The sequence below is a fragment of the Schistocerca nitens genome, chromosome 4 (assembly GCF_023898315.1).
Source record: "Schistocerca nitens isolate TAMUIC-IGC-003100 chromosome 4, iqSchNite1.1, whole genome shotgun sequence".
Classification (NCBI taxonomy): Eukaryota; Metazoa; Arthropoda; class Insecta; order Orthoptera; family Acrididae; genus Schistocerca; species Schistocerca nitens.
In genome coordinates, this window is record NC_064617.1 from 527,620,831 (window position 1) to 527,644,787 (window position 23,957).

The window sequence follows — 23,957 nt, forward strand, 5'->3', positions numbered from 1 at the left end:
ATTTTCTTTTCAGTTCATGCTCTGAGGGATATAAGGAGGCTGCTAGCTTGTTGATGTACAGAATATCCAATAATAAATCAGTACTGAAATATACAGCTCTAAAACTGGCAGTATGTTTACAATGTGCAGCTGATATGTTTATAGGCGGGCCGTCAATATTTTCTCCGTCAGTATATCGATACTTTTTCGAAACATCGATGGGCGGTAACAACTTTTTTAAATATCGATATACCGGATTCCAAATATTTTTTTAAAAAATATTAACAATCCCATTGAGTACACTCCCTATCTGCGTACGTCACACGGCGGCAACTTGCAGAGACAAATAACGTGGTTATCTCGCAACACTAGCACAGTACTCGCTGGTAGTACTTTCTCACCTCGTATTGTAATGGTGGTTCAGACCTTCCCCATTCAACATCTCGTTGATCTGTTTGATGTTGAAACTGAGGGTAACAAACAGAAAGCAAAAATATTAAACTGCGAATATTTAATCGTATTCACGCAGGAGGACAATACCACACCAATATTTGACTGTATAACACTCTTTTACCAGGTTCTAGCAAAAAATGTTCGATTAACATACTCGTAGATTATGAATTTGTGTTAAGTTCAGTGAAATGCTTGGAGTGTGTATTTATCTTATAGGTTTCGACGACTTTTCTCCATCAATTCAATGTTAATTGGGATGTATAACATTAATTGCTTCACTGCAGAAATGCCAGTAGTCAATGTAAAAAGCCAATATCGTTAAATAATTTACATGAACACGTAGTTTGCATGTTTGTGTTAATGCTTATAGTGTTCCAGAACATTCGTACAATGCACAGCTCAAAGAAACTGACTTTACAGATCACGTACTCGAACTATCCAAAATAATTGCCATTCACGAGCTCTTTGACTCACTGCTTGTATAGTTTCTTAACAATAGAGTTACTTTGAAAGTACTGTCCAAAAAAGTCACATTAATTGAGTTGCAATTAAAGTCGGTTGTTCCATAAGAAATTACCGTTACAGTTTTGAAGATAATAAACAACTGATTATAACAGATGTGATTTCTAAAATTGCTTTTCAAACTTAGTATCGAAATTCCTGCTTGAGAAACGTGACTAACAACACTTAATACAAAATAATTAATATCTCGTTAATTACAACAGGAATTTTGATTATGACATGTTTTGGGGTACTTTACATAATGCAGGAATAGATTTTGAGGTTCAAATTTTATATAATAATCTCATTTTGAACAAATGATCGAAAGAATTGTTTATGACAGAAAGTTCTAGAACGCCTAATTACTGAATTAATTACAATCAATTTGATTTGAGTTTTTGTAGAAACAATCTCTTGAGAGTGACCGCAACTCAGTGCATCAGTTAGCCAGAAATCTACACAAAACACTAACTTTCACGTTTTATGAAGTAATGGAATTTTGCAATAAATTTCCCATTCAATGACTGATTTTATTTTAACACTAACATTTCTACATGATTATTGTCCTATAGTTACACAAATGAAATAATTAGTTTTCCTGTGAATTTCTTTAAATCGATGATTACATTAATTTCCCACTAATTTAGGTTCCTGTTAATTTATTTAAATGAGTTGTACTTGACTAAATGGGTGTGTTACGTTTTGTATATCTCGTGTACAATGCTGCTTGATACAATACAGAGCAACAAAAGACATATTTTAACATTTGATATACTGTGAAATGTGGTGCGCATAATACGTAAAAACGTGGTACCGAATACTTCATAAAAGGTTCATTGTACTATGTCCTATCATAGCTGCCGCATACACTCATAATCAGACACACAGATATTAGTGTCCGTCACATTGGCAAACACTTAACACTGCTTAAAGCGAATGATGCTTCAGGGTATGATGTAATTCCATTTACATTTTATATTAAATACATTTAGAAGTTAGGTCCTTTTCTGTATCGAGAATCCCTTCCGCAACGGATAACCTCGTCTGATCGAAACAGCTCGCTGCTGTTTACAGAAAATGTACAAGATCGGAACTACAGACCAACACCTTTGACACAGAAAGACAAACACCTTTACCAAATAAACGAAAAAAGTTACCTAGACGGAGTATCTTTAATTCACATCCTGACAAAAAGAGTGAGACAGCCGATCGGCCACCAGAGTGCATTAGTCTTGTTCCTGTTTAGCGTCGTCACCAGTCCTGCTAGGGTATATGAGTGGCGTAACAGTGTCAGACGTTGGCTGATCACTGCGAAGGACATAGAGACGCGCGTGGCCTTGTGAGACAGCGTTATCAGTAGCTGACAGACATTTAAAGGAGCCTCTATTTCGTCGGCCGGACGAATCATGCATTTTCCATATCTGCATTTGGATGTGACACTGGCCCGATGTTGGACCGTATGGAAAAGTGAGGGCAGGCATACACGTCGCCGGTGTTCCCGTCGCCCACGTCTGACCATCACAAGGGAGGATCTCAGCAGTGTGCGCCAAGCGCCTCGTAAACCGTTCACGTCTGCGCCTGTCATCCGAGATCAAGAACTAGCAGCAACATTCTGTGTCACGCTACTCCACTGGTCGAAGACTAGCAGCAGCCGGAATAGGAAATTAGCGTCACATGCGTAGGCTTCCGTTGCCATCACAAAACAAACGACTGCTTTCGGAGTGATGCCGTGACTAGGAAGCACGGACTGCTGATGAATGGCGTCGCACTGTGTTCAGCAATGAATCGCGGTTCTTAACTATCCCCGGATGACCATAGTTGGTTAGTACGGCGGCGACCTGGGAAGAGGTCTCATTCTTCGAACGATCTGGAGCAGCACAACTGTATTACTCCTGGCGTCATAGTGTGGGAAGCCATCAGGTATAACTTAAGGTCGCGGCTGGTAGTGACAGGGAGCTCTGGCGTCACAATGGTGTGTCACGGACAGCCTGCGTACTCGAGTGCTATACACTATGTGATCAAAAGTATCCGGACACCTGGCTGAAAATGACTTACAAGATCGTGGCGCCCTCCATTGGTAATGCTAGAATTCAGTACGGTGTTGGCCCACCCTTACCTTTGATGCCAACTTCCACTCTCGCAGGCATACATTCAATTAGGTGCTGGAAGGTTTCTTGGGAAATAGCAGCCCACAGTTCACCGAGCGCTGTACTGAGGAGAGGTATCGATGTCGGTCGGTGAGGCCTGGCACCAAGTCGGCATTCCACAACATCCCAAACGTGTTCTATACGATTCAGGTCAGGACTCTGTGCAGGACAGTACATTAAAGAGACTTCATTGAAAAGATGCAATCGCCATCCCCGAATTGCTCTTCAACAGCGGGAAGCAAGAAGGTGCTCAAAACATCAATGTAGGCCTGTGCTGTGATAGTGAGACGCAAAACAACAAGGGGTGAAATCCCCCTGCACGAAAAACACGACCACACCATAACACCATCGCCTCCGAATTTTACTGTTGGCACCACACGCGCTGGCAGATGACGTTCACCGGGCATTCGCCATACCCACACTCTGCCATCGGATCGCCACATTGTGTACCGTGATTCGTCACTCCACACAACGTTTTTCCACCGTTCAATCGTCCAATTTTTACGCTCCTTACACCAAGAGAGGTGTCGTTTGGCATTTATGGGTGTGATGTGTGGCTTATGAGCATCCGCTCGACCATGAAATCCAAGGTCTCTCAACTGCCGCCTAACTTTCACAGTACTTGCAGTGGATCCTGAAGCAGTTTGGAATTCCTGCTGTGATGGTATGGATAGATGTCTGCCTATTACACATTACGCCCCCTCTTCAAGTGTTGGCGGACTGTCAGTCAACAGACGTGGTCGGCCTGTACTCTTTTGTGCTCTACGTGTCCCTTCACGTTTCAACTTCACTATCACATGGGAAACAGTGGACCTAGGGATGTTTAGGAGTGTGGAAATCTCTCGTACAGACGTATGACACAAGTGACACCCAGTCAGCTGACCAAGTTCGAAGTGCACGAGTTCCGCGGAGCGCCCCATTCTGCTCTCTCACGATGTCTAATGACTACTGAGGTCGTTAATATGGATTACCTGTCAGTAGGTGGCAGCCCGCTGCACCTCATATGAAAAACGTATGTTTTTGGGGGTGTCCGGTTTCTTTTGATCACATAGTGTATCTCTGGCAGTGATGCCATTTTTCAAAAGGAAAATGCTCGTTCACACATAGCATGTGTCTCTATGAATTGTCTGCGTGGTGTTGGGCTACTCCCATAGTCAGCAAGATCCCTAGATCTGCGGGTGGTTTATGGTAACTGATAAACGATGAATGTATAGTGGTGATCCAATTCGTGACGGCAGACTATCTGAAGATAAGGTGGATGTACGTACAGTGACGATGCAGTTCCTGACCACAGTCTAACTGAAGGTAAGTCGCTTTCATCAGTGTTCCTAAATGCATTCGAAGTGTATTAAATTCAAACCTTACATCACAACAGACTAATAACAATAATATAATAATATAATTAATATAAGTATTATAGTAAAATCTTTAACAGGTGACACCACTAGGAAAAAAACGCAACAGTGTAAGAGCAAGAGGCGTTTAAACTACGGATAAAATCCATAGTTGTCATGAGAAAACGATCCTGTGGACGTAATTTTACAAGTAATAGCATTTAACGGATTAAATTAAATAGTTATACATTTAGTTGCGTTCTCTGTGCGGAAAATGAGAGTGCAATAAATGATTCGGCAGATCTACCCAGTTTTCAACGAATCGATGAAATTAAAGTTGCTTTATTACACTGCAATAGTCTTCTAGTTGACATTGCGAATTTAGGAGCTGCGTGAACGATAGGGAAAGAGAACAGAAAAGTAGAGTAACGTAAAAATGATGTCGATCGCCAACATTTCAGGCGTATTCTACCTGTTACTGAGTAATCGTTCACGTTTTTTTCTATCGTCCTTCAAGATATCAGTAAAAACTTTCGAATTAATCTCTCTGAGAAACAGAAAGGTGAACTTGACGTTTATGACTCTCCTAGAGACATGTCTAGAATGGGTGATAGTAGTAGAAATTCCAGAACGGTTTGGGTTAACAGCGTACTCTGCGCCACTGTGAACTATCAATGCTCTTTGTCAGTGTTAGCTGCAGGTATTTTTTCAAGTCTGTAACATTCTCATTCGCGTCGAAGATACGTCTATGAATATACATGAAAAATCCGTCAGTGTGGGAGATACTGGAACATAAGTGAATCCGACAAATTTCAACAGGTTAAATGCCAGACAAATGTAATAATATTTCATTATTGTTCTTGGGTTTTCGTGTTTCAACTTTTAAAGACTCGGTTACTTCCTTACCAGTCACATTATTGGATATCCATTTAAGGGTTCGTGCCTCGCAGAAATAAAACGATGCCTTATTGAAGTTCCCGGACTCTTTCCGTCACAGTTGTCAAGTAATCGTGTTGCGATCACAAGCACCGATTTAGTGGTGAATGTGTCCGTTTGGTATAGCTACACAGCAGTCAGTACCATGTAATGCTTGGAGAAGATTGTCGTCAGTTAGCCAACGTAGTAATGAGCGAGTCCAACAATATTCAGTAATACGCGTAAGACAGAACATCGGGTACATTCGCAGTAGTATTACTAAAAGCCATAGGAAAATTAAGTAGAACTTTAGACAGAGGAAAAGCAGCCGTGTGAATATAAAGAACATAGATGGCAATTCGCTACTAAGTGGAGAAGACAAGCCTGGGGGTGAAAGAAGCACACAGAAGGGCCGTGCAAAAGAAACAAACTTAAAAAAAATGTTAAGGAAATGGAAGGTATGTAGAGCGGATAGGTGATGTAATATTGCGAGAAGATATTGACACAGCTTTGAAAGCCCTAAGCCGATCCAAGGCACTTGTAGTAGACGATATTCCTTCAGAATTATTGTGACAAAATTATTCGATCTTGTATGCAAGATATGCATGGAGAGCTGCATCAAACCAGTCTCAGGACTGAAGACCACAACAACAACAACAACAATGCAAGATATACAGGATAAACATAATCAGACTTCAAGGATAACGCAATAATTTCCATACCAAAGAACGCAGGTGTTGATTTGTGTGAATGTTACCGGACTACCTGTTTAATAAGTCGTGCTTACAAAGCACTTATACGCTACGCGTTATTTATAGACAACTGGTAAAGCTAGGGGTGTGAAATCTTATGGGACTTAACTGCTAAGGTCATCAGTCCCTAAGCGTACACACTACTTAACCTAAACACACACACCCATGCCCGAGGGAAGACTCGAACCTCCGCCGGGACCAGCCGCACAGTCCATGACTGCAGCGCCTTTAGACCGCTCGGGTGAAGCTAGCAGAAGCTGATCTTGCACAAGGAATTTAGAAGCCCGCGAAGCAGTATTGACTCTACGATGTATACCAGAGGAGAGACTGGAGAAAGGCTAACCTATGTTTACAGTACTTGTAGATTTAGAGAAGACTTTTGGCATTGTTGCCTGGAAGACTCGAAGAATATGTAGTGTAAGCAATGGTGGAGAAGAGAGTGCCACATGGCCATAACTTATCCACCTATCTCATTCTATATGTTGAGCAAGCAGTAAAGGAAAGCAAGGAGAAGTTTGGGAAGAGAATTAAAGTTCAAGAAAAAGAAACTGAGGTTAGCCGATGACCTTGTAATTCTGTCACCGACAGCAAAGGACTTTGAAGTGCAGTTGAACAAAACAGATTAGTGAGTGAAATGAAGTTGTAAGATGAATATTAACGGAAGTAAAACATAGATAACGGAAAGTAGTCTAATCAAATTTGATGATTCTGAGGCATTAAAACTAGCAGACGTGTTTTGCTATTTGGGTGGAAAAATAACTGATGATGGCCGAAGTAAAGAGGATATAAAATGTAGACTAGTAGTGATAAGAAAAGCCCTTTTGAGAAAGAGAAAACTGTTAACATCTAACGTAAATTTAAGTGTTAGGATGTCTTTTGTGAACGAATTTGTCTGGAACATAGCCTTGTACGAAAGTCAAATGCGAACGATAAACAGTTCAGACAAGAAGTGCTTTTGAAATGGGTGCTACAAAGAACGCCCAAGACTTGTTGGGTAGATTGGGCAACTAATAAGGAGATACTGCAAAGAATTAGAGACCAAAGAAGTTTATGGCACAACAAAAAGAACAAAGAGCGGTTCGGTTGATAGGACACATTCTGAGGCGTCGGGGAATAATTGATTTGGTAACGGAGGGAAGTGCTGAGGATAAAAATTGTGGAGGGAGATCAAAGACTCGACTATAGTAAGCAGGTCTAAATGGAAGTAGATTACAGTAGTTATACAGAAATGAAGTTGTTTCCACAGGATAAACTAGTGTGGAGAATGCATCAAATGATCATAACAACGACACTGCGCAATATTCTGCCACGACTCGCTAAAAGATTTCATAAAACGAATGCAATTCCTGTAGTTATTGTGAAGGAAATTCGCTCTTTGTCCCATTTCCACGTTTGCTGAAAAATTACATTGAGAGAAGCTTTGCAAAACAGAAGTTGCAGATGGCCGAAAAATCACACACAATTGCCTAGCATTTCTCCAATGGAAGCGAGCAGAACAAGTGAGGAAACAGACATAGTTAAAACCAACCACTAACAAGTAGGATACAGTATTTCACCACCAGACAAATAAATAGACAGGTTGCGTCCAGTGGCTCAGCGCACCCGGGAACGTCGAGAAAAGCGCATACTCAGAGTGGAATCTATGATAAAGTTGGCGATGTCGCGACCGACAACCGCCTTTGTCGTGCCTACACTAACACATCCCCACCCCCATCATTCCACATCCCATACCAAGGAAAATTTAACACACTCCCCATCCGTTACCCAGAACGTGCTGACATCTACACAACCTAGCAACTACAGTCTACAGTTCGTAGTAATAGACGCAAAGTCATCCAGTAAAAAGAAGTAATATCCGGCGTTCCCCAAGGAAGTTTTATAGGCCCTCTATTGTTCCTGATCTATATTAACGACATAGGACACAATCTGAGTAGCCGTCTTAGATTGTTTGCAGATGATGCTGTCATTTACCGTGTTGTAAAGTCATCAGACGATCAAAACGACTTGCAAAATTATTTAGATAAGATGTCTGTATGGTGCGAAAAGTGGCAATTGACCCTGAATAAAGAAAATGGTGAAGTTATTCACATGAGTACTAAATGAAATCAGCTAAATTTCGATTACGCGATAAGTCACACAAATCTGAGGGCTGTAAATTCAACTAAATACTTAGGGATTACAATTACAAATAACCTAAATTGGAACGATCACATAGATAATATTGTGGGTAGAGCAAACCAAAGACTGCGATTCATTGGCAGATCACTTAGAAGGTGCAACAGGTCTACCAAAGAGACTGCTTACACCACGCTTGTCCGCCCTATTCTGGAGTATTGCTGTGCGGTGTGGAATCCGCATCAGGTGGGACTGACGGATGACATCGAAAATGTACAAAGAAGGGCAGCTCGTTTTTTATTATAGCGAAATAGGGGAGAGAGTTTCACAGACATGATACGTGAATTGGAGTGGCAATCACTAAAAGAAAGGCGTTTTTCGTTGCGACGGGATCTTCTCATGAAATTTCAATAACCAGTTTTCTCCTCCAGTTGCGAAAACATTCTGTTGGAACCCATCTACATGGGTAGAAATGATCATCACGATAATATAAGAGAAATCAGGGCTCGCACAGAAAAATTTAAGCGCTCGCTTTTTTCCGCGTGCCGTTCGAGAGTGGTTCAAATGGCTCTGAGCACTATGCGACTTAACTTCTGAGGTCATCAGTCGCCTAGAACTTAAACCTAACTAATCTAAGGACATCACACACATCCATGCCCGAGGCAGGATTCGAACCTGCGACGGGAGAGGTCGCTCGGCTCCAGACTGTAGCGCCTAGAACTACACGGCCACTCCGGCCGGCGTTCGAGAGTGGAACGGTAGAGAGACAGCATGAAGGTGGCTCATTGAACCCTTTGCCAGGCACTTTATTGTGAATAGCAGAGTAATCTCGTAGATGTAGGCGTAGTCTCAGAACCACTACAGTCACATCAAGGCTCCAACATACCAATCAAACTTTTATTAGTACAGCCTAGCCACCTCTTTTTTAGCTCCTGTCTCTTTCTCACACGTACACTTTCCGATGCTCAACGACTCGACAAGTCACCGATCCATTTTGTTTCTCATCCTCCCATCCTGCTCTCCCAGCCCTACCACGACTTACAATAATACACAACATCTCCTAGCTTCTTCACCCGCTCAGTAGCGCAGCGTGGTCGATACCTCACGTTCAGTGAGTGGTACACTGTCCTTGCTCATGAGAGGATCTTTGGTTAGCAGACTCTGGGCTGGAGAGAGAGGTCCCGGTGGGCGGGCGGGAAGTGGAAGCTGAGTGGACGGTGTGAGCTGCCGTGCAAGGCCATTCTTTCTGGCGCGGGCATTTTGCTAATGGAGCTGGCCTTGCGGGACTGAGCAATGTGGCTGTAGTCACAACGTGCTTGCCGGTATTACTACTGTCCTGTGCTGCATCAGACCTGTGTCTTCCTTGAATTCCCTGCTCGTGCCCAAGGTCTACTCCTACGCCTATCTTGCCGCCTGCGGGCTTGTGCCGGGTTCAGACGTCGGCCTGACCAACTGTAATTTATTCATGTTTGATATACTTCCTTCTTGTAAGAGAAAAATCTTGAGACATGACTAAAGACATTAAGCCGGCCGAAGTGGCCGTGCGGTTAAAGGCGCTGCAGTCTGGAACCGCAAGACCGCTACGGTCGCAGGTTCGAATCCTGCCTCGGGCATGGATGTTTGTGATGTCCTTAGGTTAGTTAGGTTTAACTAGTTCTAAGTTCTAGGGGACTAATAACCTCAGCAGTTGAGTCCCATAGTGCTCAGAGCCATTAAAGACAGAAATTTATGACTTGGGTTCTTTAAAAGTTTATATTGTTGTAAAGAAAAAGAGACATTAATGCTTGGATTAGATTAGATTTACTTTCATTCAAATTGATCCGTAGTGAGGAGGTCCTTCAGGATGTAAAACATGTCAGAAAAACGACAACACACGACAAATATTTACAACTAAAACAAATAAAATTAGTTGTATGGATTGCTAAGTAACAAGCGATGTTCAGTAAGTTTCCCAGGCCTTCCTCTAGGATCTTCTGCTGGTGTGCTTACCCTTGGTATAGGTCCTCGTTGACCGCATCACTTACATCACAGCAGTGGGAAGCAGTGACAGATGTGCACCTGCAAAACATCTTCTCAGGTGCTAAACTTCCAAGTGGATTCGACTTACCACGCAAGACCTGGACTACTCTCAACAGAATCCGTACCGGCCATGGCCGATGCAGGGATGCTCTCTTTAAGTGAAAGAAGCTGCCTGATCCAGCCTGTGACTGCGGGGCTCCATACCAGACTGTTCACCACATTGTCAGTGAATGCGGGATTCGAACCTATCACGGCGCCAAAGAGGACTTCCTCCTAGCAACTCCAGATGCAGTGCGCTGCATTGAAGGATTGGATATTCAGTTGTAAAGACAAACTTAAGTTTCTTGTGTGTCAATATGTACATTTGTATATGTAATTTAATTTCATGATATGTCTGTATTAGCCATACGCTAAATAAAATACAGCATCAGTCACTAACTGTAATCTGGATGTCCGAGGGGAACGAAATTAAATGTAAAGAGACACCGGAAAGCAATTCGTTATTTGTGTAAAGCCAACGCCTCACGCCTTCAACAGTCGAAGAAAAACTGCCCGATCATATTTTAGGTATTTGTGTGGTTTCTACTTGGGCAGCTACACCTAAGTGTACTAGTGTATAGGCTAATCCGTGTGCAGTGTGCTGCGGATCCATTCCATCCCTGGGCGTGACGGTAATCAGTGTCGGCTTACGTGTGTGGACAGGTGACGCACCCTTTCTTCCTGCCGGACCCGCTGCGCGGCGACTTCAACATCGCGGGCATGAACTTCCAGTGGTGGTCGGAGGGCGTGTTCGGCATGGCGCTGACGCCCCCGCAGGAGGACGGCTTCCGCGTGCTGCTCTTCCACCCGCTGGCCAGCCATAGGGAATTCGCCGTCTCGACGCGCGTGCTGCGCGACCGATCGCTCGTCGACAGCAACTTCCACTACTTCCAGGTACCAGCTGGCGCCGCTCTCTATACTACTCGAAAACAGTTCTACGAAGTGGAAAAGCCATTCTATAACGCTGAAGATAAAGGCTTACACAACGAGTATTTCTTCCAAAAAGAATTTTCACTCTGCAGTGGAGTGATCGCCGATTTGAAGTATCCTAGCAGGTTACAATTCTATGTTGGACCGTATCTCGAACCTGCGACCTTTGACTTTCGTGACTGGACGACCTTCTCTTTGAGGGGTGGGGGGTGCTCCCTTCTCTCCCAACAGCCCTCACCAGTCACTGCCCAGCCTTTTCCCGTCTGAATTCGCCAACGTCTACATCCACATCTACATCCATACTCCGCAAGCCACCTGATGGTGTGTGGCGGAGGGTACTTTGAGTACCTTTATCGGTTCTCCCTTCTATTCCAGTCTCGTATTGTTCGTGTTCAGTTATAAACAAGTTTCCTTAGTGAAAAAATGTTTTCTTGGCGTTTAACAGATTTACTGGGAAATTAATTCCTTCTTCAGCTTCTTGTGAAGCTCCTTTGAAATCCCCACTGTTAGCTAAATATAATTTACAGAGAAGTATATATTTTCACGGAACTAAAATCTTTACGTACACGGTATTTCTCACAGATAAAATGAATATGGAGAATGAGTTCTTGGAAAATGAGAAAAAATAGAAAACCCGCTGGGAAAACGAATTTTTGTCTGCAAAATTACTAAACCGAGACACATTCTTAAAATGAATAAATAAAACAAATTGAATTTTCTCCAATGTGAGGAGGATCCTTCTCATAAGCTGAGGTAATCTGTTGAAATGCTGCAATTAAGTCCTGTTCCATTCCACCCAGCACCTGTTCCTCTTTAGCACTCCGTTCTCAGACTGGCTTGTAATTCTCCGAAGTAGATCACATGGACCAAAAGTATTCAGTATCGCAGGGTTGCGTCGAGGCACTCCTGTATCCACTCTCTGTACTTGAGATTTTGTTTCATCTTTAAATATTCATTTATTAAAAATTGAATTCTGTCAAGGTATGAGTGTGATTCGTTCTCTGCTGTGCGAAACACGAATTGCTCGAGTAACCAAGCGACGCTGTTGTTTCGACTTGTTGGATGAGAGTGCCAGTATCAGGGCCATTCCAGTTTGGTGATAAGATCTATTGTATTTAATGAGGGATTTGTACATACCTTTCTTCTGGTCCATATCCATTTTCGAATTGTGCCTTATCTACAGATCTCTGGGATTGGGAGTCAATTATTTGGCATTCGTTGCTTAAGGAAGTTTACGGTAAGTATATCGAATGTAGTTTTCCCGTGGTAGGTAAGATATCATTAGCTACCTGTTGCCGTACTGCCGTGACACTGGATTGTAAGATTGGGTTGTTAATGTTCGTCCACACTCATATCATTCCATGTGCGGATATTTTTGTTAGAGATGAATAAGCTGTGTTTCATGAACTCCGTATAGACGTTTTTCGTTGAAGTTTGAAGTAACTACATTTCAAACAAATCTCTTTGCGTGGATCCTGCATCTATTGGTGCCATGCGGTTTGTAGGGTTAAGTTCCCTGAAGTGTCATTTTGCTATGTCGTTATTGTTGAGCTATCCAAGCACGACTCACTGCTCGTCCTCACAGCTGTACTTCGGTCAGAAGCTCACTCCTACCGTGAAAATTTTTCGGAAGTTCAAGAACTGGTAGTCCCGCAAGGTATGCAGGACAACTTCTGTGAAGTTTGCAAGGTAAGAGAAATTTACTGGCGGACGTGAAGATATGTGGGCGGGTCGTGGGTCTAGCATGAACAGCTCAGTCAGTAGAGCAGTTGCCCGCAAGAGATAGACGTCCCAGGTTCGACTCCCAGTCTAACATACAGTTTTTATCTGCCATGAAGTTTCAGTTTAATTCTTACAGTTAAGTAAGACCAGTAATCATCCATGCTAATAACGCTATTTATTAAGAACAAACGGCGCCATTCCCGGTTTCGAACCGATAGGCTCACCATCAGATACCGTTCACGTTTAAAATTGCGTACAGCTTATTTTAAAACGTGAACAGTGCTCAGAGGATGAGCCTGTCGATTCGAAACCGATAACGGTATTATTTGTTTTTAATAAATAGCATCATCTGCGGTAACTGCTTGCTATTTTTATTTTATTGTAAGAATTAGCCTCTAATTTTTTACATATTAACGGTCTTACCATGCCAGCTTTCGAGAAAACAGCGAAAGGAATGACAGTTGCATAACGAATGGAAGGTGTTTCAAAGAGACGCATTGGACTTTTCAAATTCAAATTCAAATTTGTGGTAAGGTCTTATGGGACCAAACTGCTGAGGTCATAGGGCCCTAAGCCTACACACTACGTAATCTAACTTAAACTAACTTACGGTATGGACAACACACACACCCATGCCCGAGGGAGGACTCGAACCTCCGACGGGGCGAGCCGCGCGGACCGTGACAAGGCGCCTTAGACCGCACGATTACCCCGCGCGGCACACCGGATTTTTCAAGAATATATCTTCTACGTAAAAGAAGATGGAAACTTGAGGTTAATTTCAAACTTCTACCTTGAAACTAAGTACAGCATTTCCCCTAGTGTAAATTGTAAGTCGTTGGTTCATGTGGTTACCAATAGGGGTCTCCCAGGTGCAGCTCGCTAGTTCGTTCGCTACCCGTCGTGCGCCGAGTCCAAGTGGTCATAACGAACTATAAAAGACGTTTCGCACTCACCCTTTCAACAGGTGCAGTCCAGTTACAGCTGTTCGACGTGGTTTTCGTCGACAGACGTCACTGCACCCCCTATAGAGAAAGGGGCGTACGGATCTCGCGTTTCACCACTCGCCCCCAACGTCATATTAGCTCATTGTACAGGCAGTCTTATGGATATTTCAAAGACAAATGTTTGTGTGCCTCGCCTTCCAACATATTTTGGTGAACCGAGACTCCGCATTTCAACAGCAATGAATACAGTAACTCCAAACATGACCGTAAAAATATGATGCGAGACTATCATCTGGATATTTGCCTTACCTCCGTACGCCTTCCACAGAATGTCTGTGGAAGGTAAACGATTGATCCCAAACGTAACTGTAAAAAGTAGTTCAAGGATCTGTGTGCATGCCTGTAACAAGATACACCCCTGTAAATCAGATGGCTCCTTTGGAAATAAAATTTTGCACTACGATGCGTAAATTAAATTTTACCCCAAGTGTCCCTCTTCATTCATGTAGAAGATATAGTCTTCAGACATCGGATGAATGTTTTCCAAACTCCCTGTGTAGTTGAGTGCAGCGATACAGCAGCACCGTTAATTTATATTATTGGATTTGATGATTCGAAAAGCTACACGCGACTATGAGTTTAGGCCCTTTAACTAGCAAGCCTTCTACTTCACTACCTGGCCCATGTGTCTGCTAAATTTATTTTGCCATTTGATTGTGTTTGTTGTCGTTAGCCTGCATTAGAGGTTATAACATTTTTCAGAATCTAAATGAACTTGAATGCTGAAATAATATTAATGAAATGGTGGCCCTGATATTATTGTAGTCAGCCGTTGATGGTTGATTAATATAACACTACGGGCTTGATCATGGCACAAGTTTAGTGATGAAAAAATTGGGCAATCAATCCATGTTAAGCATGATGGCAAATAAAACATGAACTGTTGGCAACACAAATAAACGCAACAAACAGTTAACACCTCAGTAGGTGGTGACTGGTTGGGAAAGACTAAGGTTTGTCTGATTCAACTATTTACTCTGGCTCAAAACATGGATAACCCAGTCTGAAATTATCTAACACTGTATGGACTTTGATGGGTTTATTCTACCCAGAAGTTATACAACGTTGGTGCAGCTGAGAACAGTGGTGACACTGTGATTCTGTTTGCCCTAACAATCCAGAGCAGCAATACATCTCCCCTTTCTCGATGTGTAGCGCTGTCTCAGCTGACGGTTGCAGTCGTAGTGTTTGCAGAGCAGCGATGTGCGACGCCTGTGATTGGCTATCACCGGCACGAAATATGTAAAGTCGCAGCTGGAAATCTGTTAGACGGATCACAATTACCCTCTAATGGAGCCCCGAAATCTCGGCAGATTCCAGAGTGGGACACTCCCGTTCGCCGGCCATATCATGGACCAATTTGACTCATACAGCCGGCCGCGATGACCGAGCTGTTCTAGGCGCCTCAGTCCGGAACATCGCGACTGCTACATTTGCAGGTTCGAATCCTGCCTCGGGCATGGATGTGTGTATTATGTCATTAGGTTAGTTAGGTTTAAGTTGTTCTCAGTTCTAGGGGACTGATGACCTCAGATGGTAAGTCCCATAGCGCTCAGAGCCATTTGAACCATTTGACTCATACAGCAATTCACACAAGGAGATCAAACGTCAAGGCTGCAGACCTGTCACAAATATGACTGCCATCGGCACAGCGAGTTGTCCGAGATGACTGAGATCTAAACTGCGAAGTCAGGACAAGTGTCCGCGCAACCCACTCATAATAAGAGTCAAGATCAGAATCCACTCCAGACCAGAGACTGAATCAGAAGTTCAAGTCTCTCCTCTTCTCACTTTCCATCAAACCTTGGTGAACTCCACAAAAGCACTCTCACAACCATCCCTGCAAGGGTTTCATGCCAATCACCAGACTCCATGAGATCCAGGTCTTCCCTCTAACTCGTCTGCTCTACCCCTAGGCCAGTCCTTAAAGTTAACAACATTCTTCTCTTTTTTGGAGAAGCAAATTCCCACACATGGAAGAGAAGACATTGTGCTCCCGACTTGTTTTCTTCCTCCGCCACTGTAGGCAGCATGTTTTGAGTTTCCGATTAGCTCTAAAGCGAACAACACATTTAGCACAGAGATCATTATCTGGACGGCTCGAACGTAATAGCGTGTCTGACAAGAGGCATCGGTCAAACTAAGAGAAATGGTTCAAATGGCTCTGAGCACTATGGGACTCAACTGCTGTGGTCATTAGTCCCCTAGAACTTAGAACTACTTAAACCTAACTAACCTAAGGACATCACACACATCCATGCCCGAGGCAGGATTCGAACCTGCGACCGTAGCAGCAGCGCGGTTCCAGACTGAAGCGTCTACAGGGTGTTACAAAAAGGTACGGCCAAACTTACAGGAAACATTCCTCGCACACAAATAAAGAAAAGATGTTATGTGGACATGTGCCCGGAAACGTTTAATTTCCATGTTAGAGCTCATTTTAGTTTCGTCAGTATGCACTGTACTTCCTCGATTCACCGCCATGATTTCATACGGGATACTCTACCTGTGCTGCTAGAACATGTGCCTTTACAAGTACGAAACAACATGTGCTTCATGCACGATGTAGCTCCTGCACATTTCAGTCGAAGTGTTCGTACGCTTCTCAACAACAGATTCGGTGACCGATGGATTGGTAGAGGCGGACCAATTCCATGGCCTCCACGCTCTCCTGACCTCAACCCTCTTGACTTTCATTTATGGGGGCATTTGAAAGCTCTTGTCTACGCAACCCCGGTACCAAATGTAGAGACTCTTCGTGCTCGTATTGTGGACGGCTGTGATACAATACGCCATTCTCCAGGGCTGCATCAGCACATCAGGGATTCCATGCGACGGAGGGTGGATGCATGTATCCTCGCTAACGGAGAACATTTTGAACATTTCCTGTAACAAAGTGTTTGAAGTCACGCTGGTACGTTCTGTTGCTGTGTGTTTCCATTCCACTATTAATGTGATTTGAAGAGAAGTAATAAAATGAGCTCTAACATGGAAAGTAAGCGTTTTCGGGCACATATTTTCGGACACATATTTTCTTTCTTTGTGTATGAGCAATGTTTTCTGAAAGTTTGGCCGTACCTTTTTGTAACACCCTGTAGAACCTCTCGCCTATAGCGGCCGGCCCAGAGACCTGAAGCTTCCCAAAAAAACTCTTCAGGCAAACGGACGACGCCAGCTGACTACTCCATCGAAAGTGTCCAGTCCACGGGGAACATACAAACGCGCTAATTTTTATGGCCACCATCCATGTTCACAAAGAGCGTTTACGAGACTTTACAGATGCTCTGGCGAGGCGTCCTAGCTTTCTCTAGCGCCCTTGTTCCAGCTGCGGCTAGGGGCAGGTCCAGGTAGGCCGTTTTTATCCGACTCTTCCGCCGAAAGCATTATCTGCACACTGGTGGGAGAAATTCTTGGTAAAAGAATTCTGTCCCTCGTAAGTGTTTTGAGATGCACTGCATGTGGCTTCCAAGGCCCAAACATCCATTGCAAGATTTACTGTTAAATGACCACACTACCTGCTTGTTCTCAACTCCAGAAAAGTACTATTCGATGGAGAACCACCATAAAGATCCCGCATGCGTTAACAACATACATGCTCAACTCTCTGTTGTCACAAAAATGTCTTGGATGTGATATCAACATTAAAGAGTAGCCTTGAATATGGGAAATAGTGAGCTAGTGACTTGTTCTCTCTCATTATAAGTGAAAAATTCATACTCAGTTGTAAAATTATTGATAAGGTACATGGGGACTTAAAAGAGTAAGTTACACAATATGATGGCAGGCCAACTAACTTTATTACATGCGGCATTTCACTTCAGAGCGACACTATTTTTCAACATAGTCACCAAGACTCTTCAAGCAACGGTCAGACCGTTCTACCAATCATTCACTTCCTCAAAGACAGAAATCCACTCCTTGTGCATGAAGCTTTTCGACAACCACCGTGTGAAAGTCCTTGTTGTTGGAATATCTATTCTTCCCCTCACCCCTTCCGAGATGTTCTCTCTTGATTGCCTGGACATTGTCGTCCATGGTCGATGTGATTGCCTTCCTTCCTTATCAGCATGACCCGTGTCTGTGCAGTCTTGGTCAAAGTGTTAGCACCATTAAACTAAGGCTGGACACGAAATTGCATACGGACCATATACTGTCGGATTTTCGCTGTGAATCTGTGCACAGTTCAGACGTTTTTCCTGCAAGAATTGCAATATCCCACATATTTTCCAGTTCCTGTACCATTTCACTCCCGCGATACGGTGCACCAATTATCCATAACACAACAGAACTGTGCCTGTAAGAAACCCACAACATATATTCTCGTATGACAGTGTGTCATTACTGTTGCACTATAGTCTCAGTGTGGAACGACATGCATAACTTACTTTCTGTGTCGCTACGTAAGTAAATAAGAATGTAACTACAAACATAAATTTTGGAGATATTAATCATACGGTTCTGAACGAAGTTTGTAAGGGAGGGTGATAGGGAGATAGGCTGCAGGAGTCGATAATATGTTGTGGAACCTTTACAAAACCAAGGCACCTTTTATTGGTGGACGGAGAACGTAAGAAGGGGGACAGACTCGGAAATGAATCCGACGAGCTGGTGCATTATAGACAATTATTTCTAATCTCTACAGAGAAACACATATTTCTCTTTATTTTGTCCTGTGGCTCACATGATAGTGGATGTCCTAGTTCAACGAAATCCATCTCAAGTATATTATTAACGAAGCTCTGTCATGTTGGTGCCTGTGAGCCGGCCGAAGTGGCCGTGCGGTTAAAGGCGCTGCAGTCTGGAACCGCAAGACCGCTACGGTCGCAGGTTCGAATCCTGCCTCGGGCATGGATGTTTGTGATGTCCTTAGGTTAGTTAGGTTTAACTAGTTCTAAGTTCTAGGGGACTAATGACCTCAGCAGTTGAGTCCCATAGTGCTCAGAGCCATTTGAACCATTTTTTTTGGTGCCTGTGATAGAATCATGTGTGGTTAAATGTCGTGTTTGTGGTGTAAATGATGATGAACAGAAGGTGGGGAGTAAAAATTTACTTCACATATTCTACTCTTCATGAAGAGTACCAAGGTAAGGTGACAATTCGTGATAAGCGGGAAATCCGGGTTCATGCCCCGGTGTGGCATAAACTTCTATTGTAGTCATTCCATTATAAAGCTAACGGTTGTCCACATTCGCAACTGCGAACACAATTCTTGTATTTCATTGTTTCTGTCCACTTCCGAAAATTTGCGTAATCCATAAACAAAGCCAAGTCTGTCGAAAGCAAACCACTGAAGGAAAGGCAATAATGATAAGTCCAGATACAATGCAGTGTCGCAGTCAGTAAGTACAATGGCGTGACTGATAACAGCTCACGCAATGGACTGCACTAGTCTGAATCACACCTGCCTGTCCGTCTCCGTTGCTGCAAGCAGCTCTGCCCACATGACATGCCGAGCACGTCTCAGTTAGCAGTAGTCCACCGCGATCTGTAGCGCCTCTCAGTCGCAGTCGATATTGGCCGCAGGTGGAAATATGAAAGACAGGGAAGGAGGGAATAATCATTTTCTTGTTTTTTATCACTGATGTAAACAATTACGACTTGAAAATCGCATAACAGACGGGACTGGCCAATAATAAAAAATAAGCAACGATTACACTTGAAGGTGTAAAATATTATCATTTCATATGTACAGATCAATTCACCTTGAAACACACACGTGGGATACTACGGTGAGGACACTACTCGTGAATCATCAACACCATCTCTGTCACGAACGACACCCGCAAGCAATGGAGACAAACGATTGTGAAGCCCCAGTTTTTGTTACAACGCTTGCACTGAGGCTGACATTCCTTAGTAAGTATTTATGTCGTTGCAATGATGGGTAAGTAGTTTATGTCATTATAGAAAATGTGTTCATTTCCGACCGTTAGCTCCTTATCTCAAAACATTCGACTCTTTCTTCATTCATTGTCATCCCACTTCACGTCACATCTGGAATTAGATCTTCTGGTCCTGCTGAAAGAGCTGTAGATCTTTCTTTCCAATCAGTGCTTTCCAAAGCACTCCGTGAAACATGTGTCAGACACTTCTAGAAAGAAGTCACCTTTCAAAACCACAGAGTACTGACTACAAAATAATTTTTTTTTATTTACTGCCAGTTTAGATCTTCTGATCATCTTCACGTATCATTAAGTTTACAACAGCGTACATGGCAACGTTCTGAATGTGATGTCACACAAAATAAAGCCATGCTCCGATCACAGTCAATCGATCTTTCGATACTTCACCACCAGGCTTCACTTCTCTATGTGGAGGCACACTACCCAAAGGCACATTTCAGCTCTTGGTGATTTTTAAATGTGACTTTTTCCAAATACTGTTTGTAAGGTATCAATTACACAAAACGTGTAAACAAACTAGCCTAGACGGATACTTTGGGAATTTCCATTCACAAATATTGCTCAGAGAATTGTTCCCACTTCGAGTTTGCTCCTGTCAGTGCTCGTATGCGGCCATAACCGGCGCTTTGTTTGCTCAGAACCTCGGCGAGCGGGGACCCAACGGTCACGTGACGGCGCAGTACATGGGCGACGACGGGATCCTCTTCTTCAACCTGATCGACCAGAACGCCATCGGCTGCTGGGACGGCCGCAAGCACTACAGGCCGCACAACATGGCTATCGTCGACAAGGATGACGAAGCGCTCGTCTTCCCCAGCGACGTCAAGGTACGTATCTGCACCTCCCGCTCTTGTACACTAACGCCATCACGCATCGCTCATATTCTACAGTTTCAGTAGGGGAAGGACAAGAACTCTTATCCACAGTTACACCCCACCATGTGATACTAGCAGTGACAGGGAAGAAGAAAAGAGGAAGTATTGCAAACGACTTCACAGTGCTTTTTGTTCGTCTTAAATTGCTGTGGTAGGAACGTGGCATTCCGACAGGTAGGCGCATTGAGTATCAGGGATCATTTTATTTTCTTTGCCGCAGAGGGCTGAAAAGTATTAGGAACAAAGTGAAAGTTTTGGGAATTCCTGTTTTCCTCCACCGCAACAAATACGTTTATAAGGTATTATATCCTTTTTGCCTTCTTAAATGTTTATAACATCTTTTAACTTGAATACCTTCATAAATTTACTATCTATGCCTACGAAACACGTTTGCTGATACTGTTTGAGCAACTCGGTTGTTTACTGTGAGATTTCTTAAGTAAATTTCCTTCATCAAGGAAGTTTTAAGCGTTGTGCAAGTTTAAAAAAAACGTTAAAAATGCTTATGTAAACATTTTGTGTAGATGGCATTATTTTAAGATCAGTTTGGTTCCCTTTAAGTCTTTGGAGGTTTCAGTCAGAAAAAAATTATATTTCGCCTAGAAAACTAGCTGTTACAAAGATAAACATTATATACAGAGAGAACTAACTGAAAGGCTGAAAATTTCACAAAAATCAATAGTATGTATAAGACAGCCCGTAAATTATGAACGTGAATGTCACACTACTTGATAGGAAACATGTAGATGAAAAATTAAATTGAGAGCAAAAACTGAAAGCAAACTCATCCCAAGTGCCAAACACTACAGCGGTGCCACCGAGCAAGATTTAAAAATAGGTTGGAAGAGTATGAAATAGATACTTTCTCTTCAGCTTTTTGCGGAAAGCTCATCCCTCACGTTGGCCAGTAAAAAAATTTATATTAACACATAAAGTGGCTAATAAGAAACTCGATTGGGTTAACGACGTAAAATATCAGCATGGCAATAAGTGGGCTTAATATAAAGGAGCCCATTTTATAGTGTGATTAAAATATGGTTTTCGTCCAACAAAAAGACACATTTTCTTCTGGATACGTAACTAAAAAGAAAGTGAATTCTAGTATCCATTCAGGCAACCACCTAAATGCTTTACCAAGGTACTTTTTATTACTACAGGTTTTTCGTATGAGTAAGTGTTCTCCATGTGTGAAGAAAGCAGGCAGTATGTGAGGAGTTCGAAAGATAAAGTGTTTTCTACGTAATGTGTGGCTCAAACCGTGAACCAACCAATTTCTGTTATAGTGTGAGGAATCGTATGTGCACATGGTACAGACAGTCTCTACACAGTTGAAGGTTCAATGAACCACCAACAATGCAGAGACATACTGTCCTGCATATTTCTAAAGGAAATCCGACCACAGTTTTCTATACTGGGCCTCAATCCGTGGCTAAAAATTAGTTCTCTTATGTTTTCTACATTTAGCATCCCTTGCCGGAGTTCTGCACTTCATTTACACTCACATTCAAGGAGCTTACGGGCGCCCAAGGCCGTGGTTATCAGCGCTCACATTCAAGAGTTTCCCAGTGACCGTTTGCATGGCTTGGAGCGTCTGCTCAAGCTATTCAGTCCTAAAAACCCACTACTAAAATATCGCAATCGTGGCCTAATCCAGATTTTTTCTATATTTTTCAAACTATGAAAGCTAGGCAACACCAAATCTTATTTATAAGCGTTTCTGAACTACCTAGTTGACGGTGTATGCAAGGCAGGCCTCAGTTCAGAGTTACCAGCCGTAAGATGCACTCGACCACTGTTGGTCCTCATACTGAAGTCTGTCCTTTCACAGTACAGCATACACTGTACGTTTCTTATGACCTTTGTATCCTTGATCCTAATTACATATATAGATGCGTGATCAACTACCAATTAAGATACAATAGATCCGAAACATAAGAAATTTACTTAAATACACATAAGAATTTTAGAAGCTACAAATATTTTTAATTGTCATGCCTAGTACACACTTTTCGCTGCCACTAATTGGCATACTACTACACCCACAGAGCAGATCATTATCCATACTTAACGGCCTAGGCCTGATCTTGCAAACGAGAGTAGTCCTTTGTTTAGATCTTTATTGGTTCAGGTTTATTTATTTCGGTAGCAGTGAAATTAGACTTGTGTTCACAGGCTCACCATTAGGCAACTGTCCAACCATCGCTGTTGTCTGAGAAGTCCTTTTCGCAGAAACCTTTCCGCTTAGTTGCTGGTTTATGATCTCTGGCTAACTTCGTGCATGCTCCTATCCACCAATTGACTGTGCATCAATAAACAAATTCTCTGTTTGTAGACTGACAGCTAGTACATCTGTAACCTCTGCAGAGCCCAGTGCTCCAGATCCTAGCCTGTTGTCCATTATCACGAGCAGAACAGCCTGTATTTACTGTCACAATCCAGGGGTTAGACAAAAATATGGGAATACCTAAAATTCAAATTTTTTAAGTTCAACGTTCGCTGCCCATAACAGTATCATATTCCAATCTATTTTCAACACATTTCCATGCCTAATACAGCGTAGGAAAATCTAAGGTATTTAAAAAGCCTTCCATTCGTCTCTGAATGTTAAATACAGGCACTGTACGGCTTTCAAGGGAATGTTGAACCATTCCGTCTTACAACAGAGTGGCAAGTTCGGTTAGCGATGGTGGAGGCGAATAGCAGTCACGGACCCTTCTCTCCAAAGCAGGCCACAAAGGCTCAATGAGACTGAGATCTGATACCTTTGGTGGTCAGGGGAGATGCGACAATTCATCCTCCTGCTCACAAAACCAGTATTGGACGATACGAGCTGTGCGTCCACGGGCCCTGTCGTCTTGAAACATAATATCACCATTGGGAACCATCCATTGCATGGACCTGATCTGCCAAAATGTACATATAACTTGTGTTTCGGTCTTGGGATGAAAATCCCGCCAGAAGTAGGAAACAGTGCAACGTGACTCATCCGACCAAATTACTTTCTTCCATTGCTTCATAGTGTAGGTTTTATGTCTTCAACACACCTTTTTCGTTGTGCGGAAATTTTCGTCCTGATGATCGATTTTGCCGGCCGCGGTGGTCTAGCGGTTCTAGGCGCGCAGTCCGGAACCGCGCGACTGCTACGGTCGCAGGTTCGAATCCTGCCTCGGGCATGGATGTGTGTGATGTCCTTAGGTTAGTTAGGTTTAAGTAGTTCTAAGTTCTAGGGGACTGATGACGACAGATGTTAAGTCCCATAGTGCTCA

General features: G+C 43.0%; 1 protein-coding gene across 1 annotated transcript in view; it reads left to right on the forward strand.

The window, feature by feature from the left end:
• The window catches only part of LOC126251711 (protein yellow-like), a 119,411-nt gene that overhangs the window by 88,930 nt on the left and 6,524 nt on the right, over positions 1 to 23,957 (forward strand). Inside the window, exons 5-6 of the mRNA XM_049952305.1 lie at positions 10,918 to 11,148; positions 20,455 to 20,643. Coding sequence (XP_049808262.1) covers positions 10,918 to 11,148; positions 20,455 to 20,643 — 420 coding nt within the window. The remainder of the gene's footprint in view (positions 1 to 10,917; positions 11,149 to 20,454; positions 20,644 to 23,957) is intronic.